Raw genomic sequence first — 19,166 nt, 5'->3', positions numbered from 1 at the left:
GGGTGCAGGGTGTGACGCCACGTGGAACACGCGTGCCCCGCACTGCAGTGCCTGGGTTTGAGTCCTGGCTAGGCTTCCAAGTCTAGCTTCCTGCTTGACACGCACCCTGAGAGGCAGCAGGCAAAGCTGAATGATCAGGTGTCTGACACTTGGGAGAACTGGGCTGAATTCCTGGGTCCACTTTGACCTCACCTAAACCCATGTCTGTTGAGAGCGTGTGCAGGGCAGAGCGTGGTGTGAACCGATGGCTGGGAGCACTCAGTGCCTCCCTCTCTCTCCTCACATGTGTGTGTGTTTACCTCTCAATTAGTTTTGTTTTGTTTTAGAACTGAGAGCAAGCTAGGAGGAAAAGAACATTGGTTAATTGGTTAATTTCATGGAAAGTGCTGGCAGTAGTGTTGGTGACACAAATGATGGCTAGAGCCTATGAAATGTCATTTTAATGAGGACTATAAAATGCACTGTGAGAAGGGAACGAGACCAAAACGGAAGGGACACACTTCTGATGTGGCTGTGTAGCTTGGGTTTTGTTCCTTTTCAGTCCCTTAAACTGACAGTGACAACTGCAGGTGGTTTTCAAGCATGTCATTGTTTCCACTCAGTGGGGGGCCGGGGTTGGACGAGACTGCCTGGCCTGTGATGCCAGACGAGAAAAGAGCTGTCCTTCCAGATAAAAGGAGACAAGTCGTGGAAAGAAAAGCTATGCTCTGAACTGACAGCCTCCAGTTTTTCATAAGGAAAATGAAAGTCGGGCTTTTAATCCCAACAGAGAACAGAGATCTGTCTAGGTGGTGGGAGTGGGGATCATGGCAATGCATGCTTCAAGAGACAAGATTCCCTAAAGCCGAGGAATCGCAGCAGCCTCTCCTAAGGCACGGGGGGCCAGGCTCCATGGGGCCTTGTGGAGGAAGCTGAACACTGCGAACATGAAGTGGACACAGTGTGTGTGCAGCCACAGGCCTTCCGCCCAGGGCTTTCCCTGCACCAGAGCTCCCCTTGGAAGTCAGGCTGCGACCATTGTTCCCCATTTATCAGGAACCTGGATCTCGGAGAAGTGACTCGGGGAGAAAGCTGGATTATCAGTCTAAAGGGAGTGTTTAAGCAACAAGGCTAGAGACAGGAAAGACAAACTGGGCTCCGAGTGGAGACTCAGCTGTCATCTGTGCATGTAAGTGAATGGTGCAGAACACTCCGCAGCGTGGTCGGAGCATTAACAAAGAGAGACCTGTGCCCATTATGCAAAACCCTGCAACGGTGAAACCTACCCTGTCCACCAGTAAAACACAGCTTCAGATCACGAAACTGCCACAGCCGAATACATGTGAGAACTGTTGCTTCAGTTTTTAAACCCACAAAGTTAGGAATTGAAGTCTTTTTTTACAAACTCTGTGATTGCACTTGGCAGAGCTACCAAACGTTCCTTTAAAATTAAAATATATATACTCTAAGGTGTTGGGTTGCCACTGGGAGCCTGTTCGTTCAAAAACAAAATTAAAAGTGAAAAGAGGGGCCAGTGCTGTAGTGTAGTGGACTGAGTCTGCGCCTGCAGTGCCATCATCCCATATGGATGCCAGTCTGTGTCCTGGCTGCTCTACTTCCATTCGAGCTCTCTGCTAACAGGCCAGTATAAAAGCAGCAGAGAAGATGGCTCAAATGCTTGGTCCCAGCACACACGTGGGAGACCCAGAAGAAGCTCCTGTTTCAGCCACTGTGGCCATTTGGGGGAGTGAACCAGCAAATGGAAGATCTTTCTCTCTGTCTCTCCTTCTCTCTGTAAATCTGCTTTTCCAATTTAAAATATATATGAATATATGTGAATGTGAGTATATTTATTCATCTATACTTTTTTTTTTTATTACATTGCATCATGAGACACAGTTTTACAGGCACTGGGATTCCTCCCTCCCCTCCCCAAAGCCCGCCCCCCCCCATGGTGGATTCTTCCATCTTGTTGCATTACCACAGATCAAATTCAGTTGAGATTTTTTTTCCTTGCAAGCATCTACAAAGCATAGAGTCCAGCATCTTATTGTGCAGATAAGTTCAACAGTTGCATGGGGAGACAGTCTCTGGTCTGAAGGTACAGCCGAAAGAGTATCATCCCAATCAATTGAAAGCCCCGACATTACATCAGTAACAATTTATAACGTAATGGAATTAGTTGACATGATATTGTGTAACCAGCATGTTCAAAGAGAGAGAGAGAGAAAACAACAACAACAACAACAACAAAGAGTACAGGTTCTATACTTTTTTAATTGGAAAGAAAGCCCAGGAAAGGAATAAAGCCTCAAAAAGCTATCAAGAGTTGGGCCTGGTGCGGTAACCTAGTGGCTAAAGTCTTTGCCTTGCACACACCGGGATCCCATATGCACGCAGGTGTCTTGGTGACCCCACTTCCCATCCAGCTCCCTGATTGTGTCCTGTGAAATGGCATCTCATATTCATTTTGCATGTCTCTGATGACTAATGGTGTTGAGCACCATTTTTGTAGACTTCTTGGTCACTTGTGGAGATTTATTCAAGTTCTTTGGGGGTTTAAAAGTTTGGCTTATGAGTCTAAGATTTATAACCCTTGATTGTCTGAGACTTGATAAAGAGAAATTCTTAATTTTAGTAAAATCTAACCTACCATTTTTTTTTTTCCTTTTGTGGCTATGGCTAGACAGAACTGTATTCTAAAATATAGTTCTTAATTTATTGGTCTCAGAGTGCATTTAAACTTTTAAAAATCATTGAAAACCTCAGAAAGGTTTGATGTAGATAGGTTGGTATTTCCATATTAGAAGTAAAAATAGAACATAAACAAATAGTTATTAATTCATTTACAATTAAACTTAATGCACGATACAAAATAAAAATCCTAAGACACATACCTTTTCCAAAACAAGTAGCTACAGCTTTCAAGACATCTGAGAGGAGAAACATTGTTTTGCACTTTGGATCTGTTTAATGTCTGGCTTAGAAGAAAACAGCTGCGTTCTCACCGACTCATTCACTCTGCAGCAGTGTATGTTTTGCTTAAACGGCACAAAGGAAAACCAACCTCTTGGAAATGTGTCGCTGGAGGGGGTAGATGTTGTGGCATAGCAAGTTAAGCCGCTGCCTACAGCACTGGCAACCCATATGGACCTGGTTTACATCCTGGCTGCTCCATTTCTCATCCAGCTCCCTGCATGTGTGGCGTGGGAAAGCAGTGGAGGTCCCAAAGTGTTGGGACCCTGCACCCATGTGGGAGACCTAGAAGAAACTCTTGGCTCCTGGCTTCAGATCAGCTCAGCTCTGGCCATTGTGGCCATTTGGGGAAGGAACCAGCAGATGGAAGATCTTTCTGCTTCCCCTTCTCCATGCTTAAAAAACAAAACAAAACAAAAAACTGTGATGTAATTAAATCATTAATCAGAGGGAAAATAATAGCTTTAAGTCCTTATTTGTAAAATGGTTTGAAACCAGTGATTTCAGCTCCCATCTCTAGAAATTTGAAAAATAGCAAATTAAACCCAAAGGATTTCTGAACTAGAAAATCAGGATTACAGAGAGAAGGAATGATAAAGAGAAAGATATTCCATCTGCTGGTTCATTCCCCAAGAGGCTGCAACGGCTGGAGCTGAGCCAGTCTAAAGTCAGGAGCTTCTTTTGGGTCTCCCGTGTAGGTGCAGGGTCTCAAGTCCTTGGGCCATCCTCGATTGCTTTCCCAGACCACAAGCAGGGAGCTAGATGGGAAGTTGAACAGCTGGAACACGAACCAGTACCAATATGGGATCCCAGCTCATACAAAGTAAAGATTTATCCACTAGGCTATTGTGCCAGGCCCCCTTCGCACAATTTTTATATGCTCTGTTTTTATTATCTTTTGACTCAAAATGTTTTCTCATTGCTGTGACAAGTATTTTCTCATTGCTGGGACAGTAGGTGAAGCCATGGCTTGGGACAATGGCGTCCCATATGAGAGTGTCTGACTCAAGTGCTGGCTACCCCATGCTTCTGATGTAGCTCCCTGCTAATAGCTAGATGATAGCTCAAGTTACTTGGGTTTCTGCCACGTGTGTGGGACACCCAGAGGGAGTTTCTGACTCCTGGTCCCTCACGTTGTCCTGAACCTAGTCCCACCTGTTGCAAACACTTAGGGAGTGAGGCAGCATCGAAAGAGCTCTGAGTGTCTCCAGCTCCTTCAAGTAACTCTATTATGTTAAAGATTCCAGCTTAGGTGAAGAAGTCCTCCCCCAATCTCCCCGAGCCCCACCCCCGCCACCCGTGAGGCAGCCGAGCCAACAGCATCCTGCTTGGCAAGAATGCCTGAACCCCTGGCTAGGCTGCTCAAGCATGACTAGAAGGAAAATGAGTTTCACCTGTATGGTAACAAAGGCTTGCAAAGTTAGTGATTAATAATAATTTTTCATCCTTAAGATAGTTCTGCGTTAGCTCAGTGTATTAGCTCAGTCTGCTGGAATCCCTCCTGGTTTATGGTTTTTAACTGTATAAATCCCACTGTTCTGTAGTTCAGAGTTGAGAGATCTTCAGGGCGTGAGGCCCCTCTCCACTGCCAGCAACAAAGGACTTTCGAATGGTAATCAGTGTGCGGTGCTCCTCCGCACTGGCTCACTCAGGCTCAACCTGTACGGGAGGTCTGGGCATTACCAAAGGGATCACTGAACACTTGGCAGACTGAAGATTCGGTTTTTTAAAAAGATTTATTTATTTTTTTAATTGGAAAGACAGATTTTGCAGAGAGAAGGCCAGAGAAGATTTTCATCCGCTGGTTCACTCCCCGGGTGGCTGCAACGGTCAGACTTGGGCTGATCTGTAGCCAGGAGCCTCTTCCAGATCTCCCATGTGGGTGCAGGGTCCCAAGGCTTTGGGCCATCCTCAACTACTACTTTACGCCACAAGCAGGGAGCTGGAAAGGAAGTGCAGCAGCCAGGACATAAACCAGTACCCATATGGGATCCTGGTGCACGCAAGACGAGGATTTAGCTGCTGAACCATTGTGCGGGCCTTAAATATTAATTTCTTTAAACCTGAACTCCAAAAAAGCTAAGACAAGGTTTGGGCATTGAGGCACAGCAGGTAAAGCTGTGGCTTGGACACTTGCATCCCATTGTGACAGCGTGTTCCTAGTCCTAGTCACTCTTCTTACCTAGCTTACTGCTAATGTGCCTGGGAATGAGTGATGGCCAAGTACCTGCATTCCTGGCACTCATGCAGGACACAGGGATGAAGGGTTTGACTTCCGGCTTCAGTTGTCCCAGCCCTGGCTGTTGCAGTCACTTGGAAAGTGAACCAGCAGATGATGTTCACTCTGAGACAAGCTGAGACAAATAGTTTTTAATTTCCTGGGGTGATAGTTTTTAATTTCCTGGGGTGAATCTGGGATTAAATGGTCTATAAGGTCTTCATTTCATATTTAAAAAGTATTGGGATATATTTTATGTGTTCACAAGACAAATATTTCAGGAATTAGTGAGGTCAACACCTGAGTAGCTGCTACTCAATGCAATAAAACATGCTACTATTGTTGGCATATTCCTCCTTAATACCAGCCCCCTCTCTCCTCCCCTAAGAACTTGGGGTTTATAATTCCCATCTATTTAATTTGGAAAGGTGGGTAATGGAGGAGGAAGAGAGAATCTTCCATTTGCCAGCTCAGTCCCCAGATGCCTGCCAACAACCTGGACTGGGCCAGGCTGAAGCCAGGATTCAATCCAGAAAACCCCTGTAGGTGTGCAGAAGCCAAGTATCTGGGCCATCACCAACCGCCTTTCAGGGTGTGCATTGACAGGACACTGGAAACAGAAGCAGAGCTATGACCCAAACCAGGTACCTGGCATGGGATGTGGGTATCACATGTGGCATCAACCTCCATGACAAATGCCTATCACTGGTTTGTAACTTGTACCACATCTATAAGCCGTAACTAGACTGATTTGCAAGGCAGTTAAATTCTGCATAATTTTATACTGTACAAGTCTTTTTAATTATTTCCACCCTTGAACATTGTGAGATTTGATAGAATAATTGTGGGTAGCTATACTAAAAGACTCAATTCTTTTCTCAAAGTTCTGTGCTTTAGGGTTACACTGGTATTTGAGGCATCCCTACTCCCATACTGGAGCTATGGGTTTAAATCCTGGCTGCTCCACTTCCACTCCAGCTCCGTGTGAGTGACACATGGCTCAAATACTTGAATCCCTGGCACAAAGGTGGGAAACCCAATGGAGTTCCTTGTTCCTGGCTGCCTGGCCTACCCTAGTCCTTGTAGGCATATGGGGAGTGTACCAGCCAACAGAAGATCGGTCTCCTTTGTACCACTCTGCCTTTCAAATCGTTTTAAAGAAGTCTGTGCTTCAATTTCTCCCATCATTCACAAAGCAAGTTTAAACTGAATTATCTCTAGATAGTTTTCTAGATCTGAAATGCTAATTTCTTTAAAAAAATAATATAGAGGTGAATATTCTATCCTAACAATTTAATTTTGGTTATAATTATGATTTGGCACTGACTGGTTGATCAGGCAAACTTACCAGAAATGTGCATGGCAATATTTTCAGATATTCTGGCAAGGTTTAAATTTCATTTGAATATAACATTCAGTACTCAAGCAATTTTAATAACAGGTTCAAAGTGGCACATGTTATGATTAGAAACTCACAAAAAACAAAACTCACAATGCAAAAATGCAAAGTTTATTTTCTTAAATAAAATACTATATTCATATCTATACAAATAATTATTACAACCATTAAAATGTTACATTTAACAATAAAAATTTCAAAACTTTAAACAAGAGCATGGTTCAGAATATTCACACCCTAATACAATGTATTTGTAAAAAGATGTCAAAATAAACAGGACTTATTCTTATTTACAACTGTAGGACAATTCTGATCATATTATACAGATCCACTCTGGATTCCATTACAAAACAAATTCATTTCCGTTAGAATTATAAACCAGGTGATTTACAGTAATAGGACACAGTGCACAGCAGGCATTGCTGGCATTGTAATAGATACAAATATTACACTATTGAAAGCACTAAAATTGGTTTTCTGGTCACTGCCCTACAGTAAGCTTCTCACCCAGTGTATCTACAAATAATTTGTGAAGGTAATTACGTTCTCTTCAGATTTCCAACTGTTTTTTATTTTCCAAAATGAAAATATATATCTTTATCTATATATCTAGCCTGCTGAAAGTGGAAGCAATTCTTTTCTTCACAGTAACACAACTGCAGTGTCTTTAGCAACACTGTCTGGTCCCTCTCATGGAAGTTCAACAGTTCAGTTCCCTTACAAGTTACCACTGTAGTCAAGTCCAGTGCCTCAGTGGCCTCCCAGATGAAAAGCAATTTTAAGACGTCAGGGGTGGGAGGACAGAGATCTTTCAGAAAAGCAGAGAAGATATCTGTGGATTGAACTTCAAATCCCTATGACTTAGTGTGAGTATGTACACACACAACTAAGTCAAAAATTTAAGGACACCCTTTTCAGAAAACAAATTATAAATGCAAGTCTAGCATCTGTTTCAAGCAATCCCTAGTGGTAGGTTATATGGTCATTAAAAATAACACTGGTTTAGATATTATGCCCAATATTTTCCAACCAAGTTGGCTCATATTTATGGAGCATCTGACCACATATATGTGCCAGAAAAAAAATCTATCGATGGAATTTGTGCATATCTAGATATAAGGATGCTGAGTGACCACCACATACAAGCTCTGAGCTTCAAAGGTTCACCACTAATTAGCAAGATTTTTCTTAGGAGATCAGCTTCATAGATGGCTCAGAGAATAAGGCAACAGTGCGAAAACATCAGTTGTACTTGTCTTCTAGGAAGTGTTTGATTATACATCATGAACCATCCCCACTGGCCCTTAACCATCACGGAGGGGTGGATGAGCGGTATGTCCTAGTAGCTGGTCTAAGGACCAGAGGCACAGTTTCAGGTAAGGTGCAGTCCCCAGGCAGAGGCATGTGGGCAGACCTTCAAGCTGTGTGAACATGGTTAACACTTCTTACCAGCGCAAAAGACTACCTCAACCTAAACTCAGTGCCCAACAGAAACTGTAGTAGAAAGAATTTTCCGATTTCACTCTAGCAGAAACTTCACAGTCACTCTAGAACAAACTTCACAGAAAGACGGATGCTGAGGACATAGGTAAGTAGAAATAAAAAAAGGAACCTTCCTGTCAAATTCTGGGGAAGGAAAAACAGGAAGCATTTAGTCAAAGGCATCTCAAGATGAAACCAACTTCTACTTTTAATTTGCACAAAGGTATCATGAAAGCATCACACTGAGATTGAATTCAAACTGGTTTATCTGATTGGCTGTGCCTGTTATCATCTAGATAGACACAGCCATAGGCACAGTCCCTCTGGCACATATCAGTGTGACTTCCATGTGGTGCCATTATAGTCATTGTGCCTTTGTACTTCATTTGCACTTCCTTCATATCTCCATGGGAGGTTAAAGTTCATCAAATCAAAGAATAAAGCTAAATGGCACACTGAGATATCTTACATCAATTATGAATTTAGAGTTTCAAAAATGAGTAATCCATGAATAGGCCAGAAACCCAAATTAGATTTGGGAGTTATAAGTCACTGCTACATCCTGATCGTGGAGGTGGTAGGTCGTAAATGTTTCAAGGCAAATGGGTGATTGCTATGCTAAAAAAATGGTCAGATTTCCTACCACCAATTGGACACAGAGCAGGTCAGAGCATAAGTGAGCCTATGTGTCTGTGGTCATCTGTGGTATCCAAAGCACAAAGCCAAGATACACTGTCTTCATCCTTCCTCAAAATCTTAGCACATTTCTCTTGGGTAGTTTCCCATTTCCCTACAGTATTTGGAGTATGTGCTCGACCTTCTTCATGAAGTAGCTCATGTTAGAAGGCAAGACCAAGGCCATGCTTAAATAACTGCATTCTCAGTTCAACACAACCTTGGTACTTCACTAGAAACTGCTGCAAAAGAATAGTTCCTTTTCTTCCCACAGTTCTGATACCTTGCATTTTATAATTTTGTGACCATTGTGGAGTTCTTGTGCCTTGTTTAGAATGAAGTGCCTTCTCTGGTGCTCCCAAAATTCCTTACAACAAGAACAAATTTCCTTAAGTGGTACAGAACAACATGTAAGACATCCTAAAGCAGCATGGGTCTTCCCCAAAATAACATAAATTGGGATTTCCTTCATGTATGACCATTGCATGACAGTTATTGACAAAGTTCACATGAAGAGAAATGTGAAATTTTCACTTCATATTAGAACTTCTAGTTAAAAGTTGGCAGGATCTACCACTCTCTGTAACGGAGCCCAAGTGGCCAACAGCACTAGAGAGGAAGAGAAACAAATGACCAAATCAATGGCTCTCACTTATGCCTCAGATATAACTTTGTATAATTCCAAATGTTATAAAAAATTATTTGCAGAAAAAGTTTTACTTTCTACAGTCATACACTGCCAAGTCAAGAATCACATTTATTATAACCGAAATTAACCCCTTTTTCTTTCATCCCTTTACTGCAAGTCATATCCAGGTCTCATTGCATAAACAAATTCCCTCCTCCAAATCATGGCACACTCAAATACTCAATACTGCTGGGAAACCTCATCTATTCTTGCTTTAAAATCAAGTGAGAGTACTGCAGTGGTAACACTTTCAGAACTGAGCCTGTTGATGAAATGATTGCAAGCATATGTCTGTAAGATCAAGAGAGCTGCTTGTAAGCACGTCCCCAATGAGTCGTGGATGGTTCTATCTTTTTTTCAGATGGTCAAATGAGCTTTAATGAGATTCAGTTCATATCAGAGTGGTACAAATTCAAATGCAGGTGAACAGGAAAATACAATCAAAACAGCTGAAAGCAGCAGGCGTTGAGGTCCCTACATCGTAATGTTCAACATGAGCTTCTTTAGCTTACTCCTAAATTCCAATTATATCTAACAGTCCCCAGTGTTTTGGACCTCAACAGCCACTGTGGTTGTGTGTGTGCGTGTGCACATGCACATGTGTTAGCGAGACAAAAGAACATGAGAGGATGAACAGCCAAACGCACAGAAGACTGCCCTCTTGAAACGGGCAGAATAGATCTTTCAAGTAGAGGAAACCTTCAATATTAAAGCTTCAGATTCAGACCCTAAGTGAACTAAAAAGTGGGTCATAACCTTTTTATCCCCCCTCAAAAAAGTTCTAACTGCTGTGTTTATCTGTTGAGTAACTTGTGTGTGAAATTCTCCTATCCTTCTTCAGGACTATTTTCAAGGGAGCAAATCCAGATTTTCCTTATTGATGGGAACTCTTGCCCCGCAGGCTGTTTTAGCTGGCAGCAGAAACAGGGCCATTTGGTGAGGACAGTTGCAGAGGCACAGGTGACCCTTTGCTGAGTCTTCAGGAGAGGTATCGAGTGGCATTCACTGCCCTGACCAGGCCTTAGGAGGTGTTGGTAGGATGACAAAACAGTAACAAAAACATACCATTGTGTTCACTTCTTTCACAGAGAAGACAAAAGCATGTATATGCATCTCCCCCACTCCATCCCATTTTTGGCAGAACACAACAACAACAAAAATAGTGAGTTTAAGAAAATGAGTACATACAGTTGTTTTTTTAAGTTTTCAAAATTCAATATATGTGTCTTTAAATGTATGACCTTCAGTGGGGCTTTTAAACATCCAGGCCTACGTCAAGTTTTCTCTTCTTTAGCAGCAGCTCTCAATTTTTCATTTTGATGGCAAGCCTAGTCTTTTTAATTATTTTTAAATTGACAGATCAAACGATCTATCACGTATAACATGATATTCTGAAATATATATACACCGTGGAATGATGAGGACCAGTTTATACTATGACATGTATGTGCACACACACTCTCACAGAGACCTACACAGAGACGCCGTGAGGCACCTAGCACTCCTATCATCAAAAACAAAAACAAGAACAAACAATGAACAAATCCATCGTCTCATCCTAGTTCTGTCACGAAGGATAACAATACAATAATCAAATCCATATTTAAAACAGAAATATCAGTAAATAAAAATACTGACAGAGATTAAAACTCTGTTCAGAAATAGTTAAAAACTAAGGCTCAAATAAAAGTATAGTTTCCAAAACGCACTATTTACTGATTGGTCTTAACATTTAAATACAAAGAATATGAAATCAAAAGTCAACTGATGAAACATCAAGGGTAAAACACTCCAAGCAATGTAACTGCTGTCATCTTGTGCCTGATGCAGAATGGGAAACAGTCCTTTACTTTTTAGCTTGCTGTTTCCAAGGCTAACTGAGGAAGACCTTTGCTGCAAAGGATCTTGGCACATTAAAGGATAGTGTGGCTCCCTAATTTGAGGAACGAAACATGAAATTCAGATAATTTATGAACTGTTGTAATTAGGGAAGAAGTCTCTGCCTGGACCAACCTCAGGAGTGAAGGCTGATTAGGCAATTCATTTCTTTGCTAATTGCTTACACTTAACTTTGGACAGTTGATTCTAAATCAATTCATATTTCACCATGAGTAAGGATCTGTTTTAGATGTTGATATTAGCCAGCATATGATGCTGTATCAAGCTGCTGCTATTTCTGGCTAGCAACTCAACTATCTACATGATCAATCACCAAGTTTAAAAATCTAGGCTCCTGGGTCTAGTGTGGTAGCCTAGTGGCTGGGGTCCTAGCCTTGCATGTGCCAGGATCCCATGTGGGTGCCAGTTCATGTCCCGGCTGCTCCACTTCCTTCTGGCTCCCTGCCTATGGCCTGGGAGAGCAGTAGAAAGTAAAAAGTAAATTAAAAAAAAATATCTAGGATCCTTCTTATTATCCAACACATGTGAAAATCATTTTCCCTAAATTCTGTTAGGGAACAAAAGATTACAGATAAAATGTGGAAATGTAAATCTGCTTGAAAAATTAAAAAGCACATCATGCAATTAAAAATCAAAGTTTTTGACAACTCAGTATTTGCATCATCTCTGGCACAGCTTCTCTGTATTTGAAAGAGAACTGAAAATTGATTATAAAAAGACACACATACACTCCCTCTCTTCATGTACATGTAGAAGGTCAGCACACAAAATACATTTATAATCTCACCCATTACCTTTACGTTTAGTTTATCAGCATTTAAACAGCTGAGCTGCAATCATGACCTAAAATATGGCTTATGTTGTGGGCAGGTCTGTTTGAGGACTGCTTGGAGGAGTCAGAGGCAGAGGAGTTCGCAATTGTGAGTAAAGGTGACATTGCTGAGCCATCGGGAAGAGCTGTAGCTATTTCTGGAAACAAGGATGTCATATTAAAGTTGGATAGATGAGAGTTGGTCATGTGCATTGGTGGCATATCAGGGAGAAGAGGAAAACTTGGCTGAGCAAAACCAACAGGTCTAGGAGGAGATAAAATTGATCCAAATCGGTTGTTTAAACTTCCGCCATTCACTTTCTCTGAGCTAGGATTTGAGAACATCTGATTGGAGAAATAGGGGATTGAGATGTCATTGGAAAGTGTGGGATGAGCAGGAGAGTATGGGGGATAGAAGGAGGGTAGGGTATTTTGGGGATCTACTGGGATAAGGGCTGGAGTTCGAGTGGCACTAGGCTGAGAAACCTGTGGAATGAAGGAAGTGTTAGCATTGATTGGTGGATTCATACCACCCTCGGGAATAAAAGGAAAACCAAAATTTTGTGACAGTGTGTGCTGGTCGGGGCCTGAGTTATCATTGGGTACTTGGGGGCTATCAGGCATGAAACGCACAATGCTTCCTCTCTTCTCTGCGGTGGGCTGCTGCCGTCCAAGAATCATGCTTCCACTGGTGGAGAGAGGAAGATGGGGAAGACTCGGATCGAAGACATTGCTATGCCTCTGGTTTCCAGAGCGATTCCTTTCAGGCTGACGAATTTTGGAACCGCTGCTGTCTTGCAGGGGGTGTCTTGATCGTTGGCCAACTGAATTAGCCTGCCGCCCAGCAGCCCCTTGGTCAGCATTGCCATGAGAAACAGATGGATGTGGCAAAGCTGGCCTTGCAACCCCATGCATGTTGGTTGTCACTGGAGGGTTCATGTGGCCCTTCGTCCCATGACTGTCAGTAATCCTCATGGGGTTGGACTTCTGTACAGAAACATTGGGACTTGTGTTTCGACCTTGAATATCTCCCGAGGAAGAAGAACTTGAAAAAGGGATATTCAAGGCACTGTTCCGGGTATTAATTGCTCCTAAAGTCATGTCACAACTTTCTCTATTCTGACTCTCACTCTCTCTTCTGAGATGGACACTTTCATGAGCTGGAGGGCAATTATACTCAATCGCAGAGGAAGGACCACACTGCGTGTTCCTCTGATGTTCTGAGAGTGACCGTTGGTTCCCAATGACCTGATCACCCAGGTGAGGGGCAAGTAAGCTCTGCATGAAACTCTGGTGACATGCATTTTCACTGTCCCTTGGTGGAATGGTATTTCCTGTTGGGATGCTCTGGACTGGTGGATAAGGTATTCTCTTTTGCCGGTCGATTGGTGGGGGACCAGTGTTTTGACTAATCCGAAAGGCCTGGGACTGCATACTCCTCAAAGATGATACAGGAGGGTTACCTATTTCATTATTTCTTGAAGACTGTACTTCAAAATTACTCTGTGGTGGTTGGCTGGCTCCACTTGGTTTAAACGTCTGACAGTCTGAAAGGCGGATCTCTGAGGCTACAGTATGGTCCACACGACCCTGCATATTATGAAGAGCTAAACTCTTATTTCTGGGAATGTCAAGATAGCTTCTCATTTCAAGCTGATCTGAAACCCTGGAACCCTGAATTGACAGGCCCATTCTCTGCTCCGAATTAGAAGATGTCTTCCCAATGAGAGCCTCAGCAGAGTAACTTGAAACTCGGTTTCTTTCTGGCCTGTGTGGAGTACAAGTCATGTCCGAAGGTCTGGTCACAATACTGGGCTGGGACACCATCTGCTGCTCCAAGGCTCTTGATGTCAAAAGCCTCTGCATTGGAGCATGTCCGGACACATGTTCCGAAGAAACTGCTGAACCCTGCTGTCTGCTTCCAACATCCTGCTGCTGGTGCATGATGTCCTGACTGAGATGGTTCTGGGGGTGGTTGTGGTGGGTCCGGCTGCTTGAAGCACTTTCACAGTTCTTCTCTGGCTGGGAACTTCCGAAGTGCTGCTGCATCTGTTGCTGCAACTGCTGATGGTGTGGATGTGGCTGACCACTCTTGGGTCGGGACTGGTCAGTTCCATGATGCTTTGGTTGTAAGGAAAGCTGAGAGGCCTGAGTGCCTGCGACAAGACTCCTCTTTTTCTGCATCTGGACTTCCTGTTGTAGAGTTCTCTGCTGGTGGACGTTATGGGGCTGAGAGTGGACCGCACTCTCGGCATGAGGTACGTGATGTTGCAGCTGATACAAGTGATGCCTCTCTCTTAGCTGTCCCGCTTGCTGCTGCTGCTGCTTAATGTAGAGATGGTTACTGTGAAGGTGAGATACCCCCTGAGTGGGGACATGCTGCTGCAGGGCCTGCAGATGTTGACTTGCCTGGGTTTGCTGTTGCTCAGCAACCGGAGGCTGGGAACTACACTGGACCTCAGCCTGTCTCAATACAGGGGCCACAAAGTTGTTACTAGGTGGAAATAACCGCGTGAGGCCATCGCCATGTGCCGGGTTGCTAGCAGGCACAACTGAGTTGGAAGAGTTGGGAGGGATCTGACTGACCATCATTTGTGTTTGATCAGAAATGCTGTCTGGAGTCCGACTCATGAGGGACATACTTTCGAGTCTGAGTGGGGCCGGCTGACAATGCTTCTGACGTTTGGCTGAGGACAGTAAAAGCTCCTCTTGGACGGCACGCTTAGCAGAATCTTTGCGACCTTCGTGACCTGACTTTAAGAGTGGCTCTTGAATTTGTGAATTTGGTATAGTACTAGTCAGAGAATTTAGTGGTTGCTCTTGGGAATATTCTGTCATCAGAGTTGGCCCAGGAGGCTGGCCACCATAGGAGCTGGATGACACAGCCAGACTGACCGTTGTAGGAGCAGTTGTTGGCTCTGAAGTCTGAGACAAACTGGCACAGCTGACCAGAGGATGGCCAACGCTGCTTGGATGGATGAGATTATTCACACTTAAACTAGTGACGCTTGATGGCTGAGAAGCTGAAACCTGTAAGGAAGCATTTGATGTTTTAATTCCTAGCGAACAGCTTGATTTTTCCATGGCTGCTTCCATCGAATCCTGAGAGGTAAATTCACGAGGTGCTGCTTCGGCCTGGCCTGGGCCTGGGCCATTCTCCTTGGGAATCTGTGATTTACATGGCTGGTCTCCTGCTAAAGATGATGCTTCAGAAGGCTTGGAGGCAGCTTCCCTCACATCAGCCTGAATGCCAACTCTTCCCTTCTCCAGGTTCTCCTGGTCAAAGATGGCTCTTGCTGCAAGGGCGACGATATCAGTTTGCTCTGCAAAGGTACAGCTGTCACACGTACTCGTGGCTGCATGGCTGGTTACATCCTCCCTGGCTGTTTCAGGAAGCATGGATGCAACTGAGAAACTGCGACTGCTGCCAGAGCTGGTTGACATGGGAGAGTCGGCTTGCCTGCTGGTGAGCAAAGAGCCACCGATAACCTCCTGATCTGGGAGACAGGCATGGTTCTGGGCTGGGTCTCTGTCATTGTTCATCAGCAGCAGTTCCTGTTTGGGATGCAAATCCACACCTGAATCCTCTACTTTAGGATTTTCAGAAAAGTCAGAATGGTCCATCTGTACTGAAAGAGGTGACTTCTGAGGGTCCTTTTCTTTAGCAAGATCCGACAGCAATGTAGTTAAACCCTGCCCCTTTAAGACACTTGTGCTTTGCGCTGTATCTGGCTCAACCCTGCAAGGTTCGGCAATGATTTCTACCTCAGAAACACACTCAGTACTTGTGGTGCTTGTGGTAGTTGACAAATCAGAAACCTGAGAAACCAAAATGTGGGGGTCGCTTGGAGATGGAATCAACGCATGGGCTGAAGTGCAAGGTGTGGCAGCACCTGACAACGCTGAACTAGTTGGTGGTTTATCCTGAGATGCCTCTCGTTGCAAAGGGGGCGTAGAATCTTTGGGGTTTTCTGGAGCCACGGCAGAATGTTCACTTGTTACAGACTCTTGGGAGGGTGAGGGAGATTCTTCCACTGACATATACTTGGATGCAGACTCGGGAGTGACTGAGTGAGAATCCAGAACCTCCAAGGACTGCGATGCAGGAACACCTACAGCATTTTCCTGGGACACAGCGACAGGTGGTAACGCACTAGGAAGGCTCTCTGACAGTCTGTCATTACAGGAAGGCTCTACTGAGCCTTCGGCCCTGGGACAGTCTAACTTGCCTACATCATGGCCTGGATTCAAGGGGCACACTGGCCTGCTAGCTGTTAAATGTCTCTTGGCAGCTGGTTTCTTATTCAACCTTTTTGACTTCACAGTAGATGGCAAACAAGTGACAGTGGTCACTGAGGATGTAGTCACTGGATGAGAAATACTGGGTATTGGGGCTGAATTATCTGTGGTCATGGGAGGTGCTACAGTTGTTAATGAAACACAGTTAGCTGGGGTGGTCTGACTTTTTGCAGCAGTTTGAGAATTGGCAGGCTGGTTGATAGACAACTGTACACAGCTTTGTCCAGCCATCTGTGATATACTTTGATTGAGGCTGGCCAAAGCACCAAATGTATTCAGGGCAACATTGGTATTTGGATCTTCGCTGGTGGTGGGCTGAATAATTTGCATAGGGGTTTGATTTGTAGTTCCTGATGACGTCTTCACAGGTTGCAAAGCAAACAGCTGTCCATTTAAAGAAATGGTTTGGGGCTGCTGTTGGTTTGACATGGTGACAGAAAAAGTCTGTGCTGAGTTAGAAGTTGATAAAGATGAAGGTCGTGGTAATATATGGACTAGGTGCTTTCCTCCAAAAGTCTGTGGTGTTGAAACATTTTGCACTGCATTATTAGTCCCTATTACAGCATTAGCTCCATTGACAGGGAGTCGAACAGAACTAGGAGGAGGAGCAGAGAGGAACGGCAAAGGATTCTGATTAGCTGTCTGTATGATCACTATTTGCTGACTGACTGTTTGGCTGGGAACCTCTGCCCTCATCACTGCTGGGCACGGCGTGGTGCTGGGTGGCTGAAGGATGATAACGTTCGGATTGGGCGGAGCTGCATTAATAGCTGACCCGACTGGCTGAGTCATCTGGATCACCTGCATCGCTGACTTCAGTGGAAGGATAGTTTTGGGAGGCTGGGATTTAACTTGTGGCTGGGCAATTACTGGCTGCATAGGTAAAGATGGACAAGAAGGCAAGGTGACAACTACTTGCTCAACTGGCTGCCCCTCTGCTGGAAAGGAATTATTCAAGTTGACGGCTGGAGCTATGGGTCTACTGTGGTTGCTTGCGGTGGGACTGGTACCAGACTCGTTTAATACTGGAGTCACAGTGGAAGATGGTGTCTGGCTTAAGGGCTGAATAGTGTTTCCTGTCAGTTGCAAAGTAGTCCACGTTGTCTGTGTGTTTCCAGCTGAAGATATTCGGGTAAGGCTATTCATGTTTTTCAAATCTGAAGCGCTAACAGTTGAAGAAGGCAAGGAACAAGAAAGAGTCCAACCACTGTCTAAAGAGTTTGCAACAAGTATGCTTACTGCCGTGGTAGTCTTCCCTGCTCCCGCAGGAGCAGCCGGTGCCAGCACAGTGGTTGTACGTGTCGAGTCTGCACTCTTGCTAATGGTCACTGGAGAAGAATCACTTGTGGATCTCGGAGGCTGGGAACAGACTGTGGTGGTAACTGATACAACCAAGCTGTTTGGGAAGTCACCTCTGAGGTCCTGCTCGTTTCCTGGGCACACTTTACTGGCAGTTGCTGAGGAGCTGGCGGTGCTGCTCATAGCACAAGGGGTAGTTGTCTTTAACAATTTGGGGCTCTCCTGCCCATTCTTATTGTCAGAAGAATTGCGATCACTTAGACATGTGTTCAAGGAGCGAGGCTGGTGAGGTTCAGGCCCAACTGGAACAGCAATCAGAGAGCCACTTGTGATACCAAGCACACTTGATTCGCCTTCGGAGGTGGAAAGTTCGAGAATCTTTTGAGCAGAAATGGTAGCAGGAAGACAAAGAGGAACAGGCTGGTTGGCAGCCAATGCAGAAACTGTGGTCTGATGCCATGGCTTGTTTTCAGAGGAGAAAACTCCAGAAATAGACACAGGAGTCACAAGATTGCAAGCCCTCTGCACTGGAACCACGTTGGCAGTTTGCTTTTGTAAATGATGACCAACACTAAAGGTGATCCCCTGAACAGCTGCTCCCTGGCCATGTCCACCAGACTGACTCCCGTTAGGATAAACAATGATGTTTTTTTGAACTTGGTCACTTGGAATAACAACAGAGACCTTTGAGGTCTTGAGGTTTCCTTTCCAGTGGATTGTGGGATCATCATATAAGCATATGTCATTGGCTTTCAGTAATTCAATATATCGGCCATTTTCTTTTTGGATTTCTTCCAGTTGTTTCCGTAGCTTTTTAATTTCTTCAGCTATAACATTAAAAATAAAAATAAAAAAATACAAGTGAATGTCAGTTTTTGTAACTTGAGAAAGAACTATAACCTAAACTGCTGAATTCTCATTTTAGCATCCTAAACATTATTCTAAATATTCTCTCCTGAGAGTCCAGTTTTTTCCTAACTCAAGCTCTTTCCTCTCTTAGAATGTTGCTTCAAGGACCAGCATTGTGGCATAGTAGGTAAAGCTACCATTTGTGATGCTGGAATCCTATATGTGTACTGGTCTGAGTGCTGGTTGCTCCATTTCTGATCCAACAGCCTACTAATGACCTGCAAAAGAAGTAAAAGATGGCTCAAATACTTGGCTGCTGCCAGCCATGTGTGAGACTTGGAAGAAGCTCCTGGTTCCTGACTTTGGCCTTGCCCAGCTCTGGCTGATGTGTCTCCCTGGGGAGGGAATCAGCATATGGAAGCTCTCTTTCTCTGTGGTTGTTTCAAATACATAAATCTTTTTTTTTTTAATAGACTAGTATCTCAAACTCTCATTCCAACCTTTTAAAAATGTATGTCTTTAAAGGTCAACTGAAAAATTATTCATAATGTAAAAATTTCAACGCTTCCAATTAAAATTTTTTCAATAGGGC

The 19,166-nt window shown here is 44.0% G+C and overlaps 1 protein-coding gene across 1 annotated transcript in view; it reads right to left on the bottom strand.

Moving 5' to 3' along the window:
• Positions 1-11,924: 11,924 nt before the first annotated feature.
• USF3 (upstream transcription factor family member 3) overlaps positions 11,925-19,166 on the bottom strand; it is a 49,122-nt gene continuing 41,880 nt past the window's right edge. The window contains exon 6 of the mRNA XM_040980465.1: positions 11,925-18,552. Coding sequence (XP_040836399.1) covers positions 12,134-18,552 — 6,419 coding nt within the window. The 3' untranslated portion in view covers positions 11,925-12,133. The remainder of the gene's footprint in view (positions 18,553-19,166) is intronic.

The sequence above is a fragment of the Ochotona curzoniae genome, unplaced genomic scaffold, assembly GCF_017591425.1.
Source record: "Ochotona curzoniae isolate NIBS_2020 unplaced genomic scaffold, NIBS_Ocur_1.0 contig_3498, whole genome shotgun sequence".
NCBI lineage: Eukaryota > Metazoa > Chordata > Mammalia > Lagomorpha > Ochotonidae > Ochotona > Ochotona curzoniae.
Note: the sequence above shows the minus strand (reverse complement) of the source record. Positions and strands in the feature narration are given on the sequence as shown.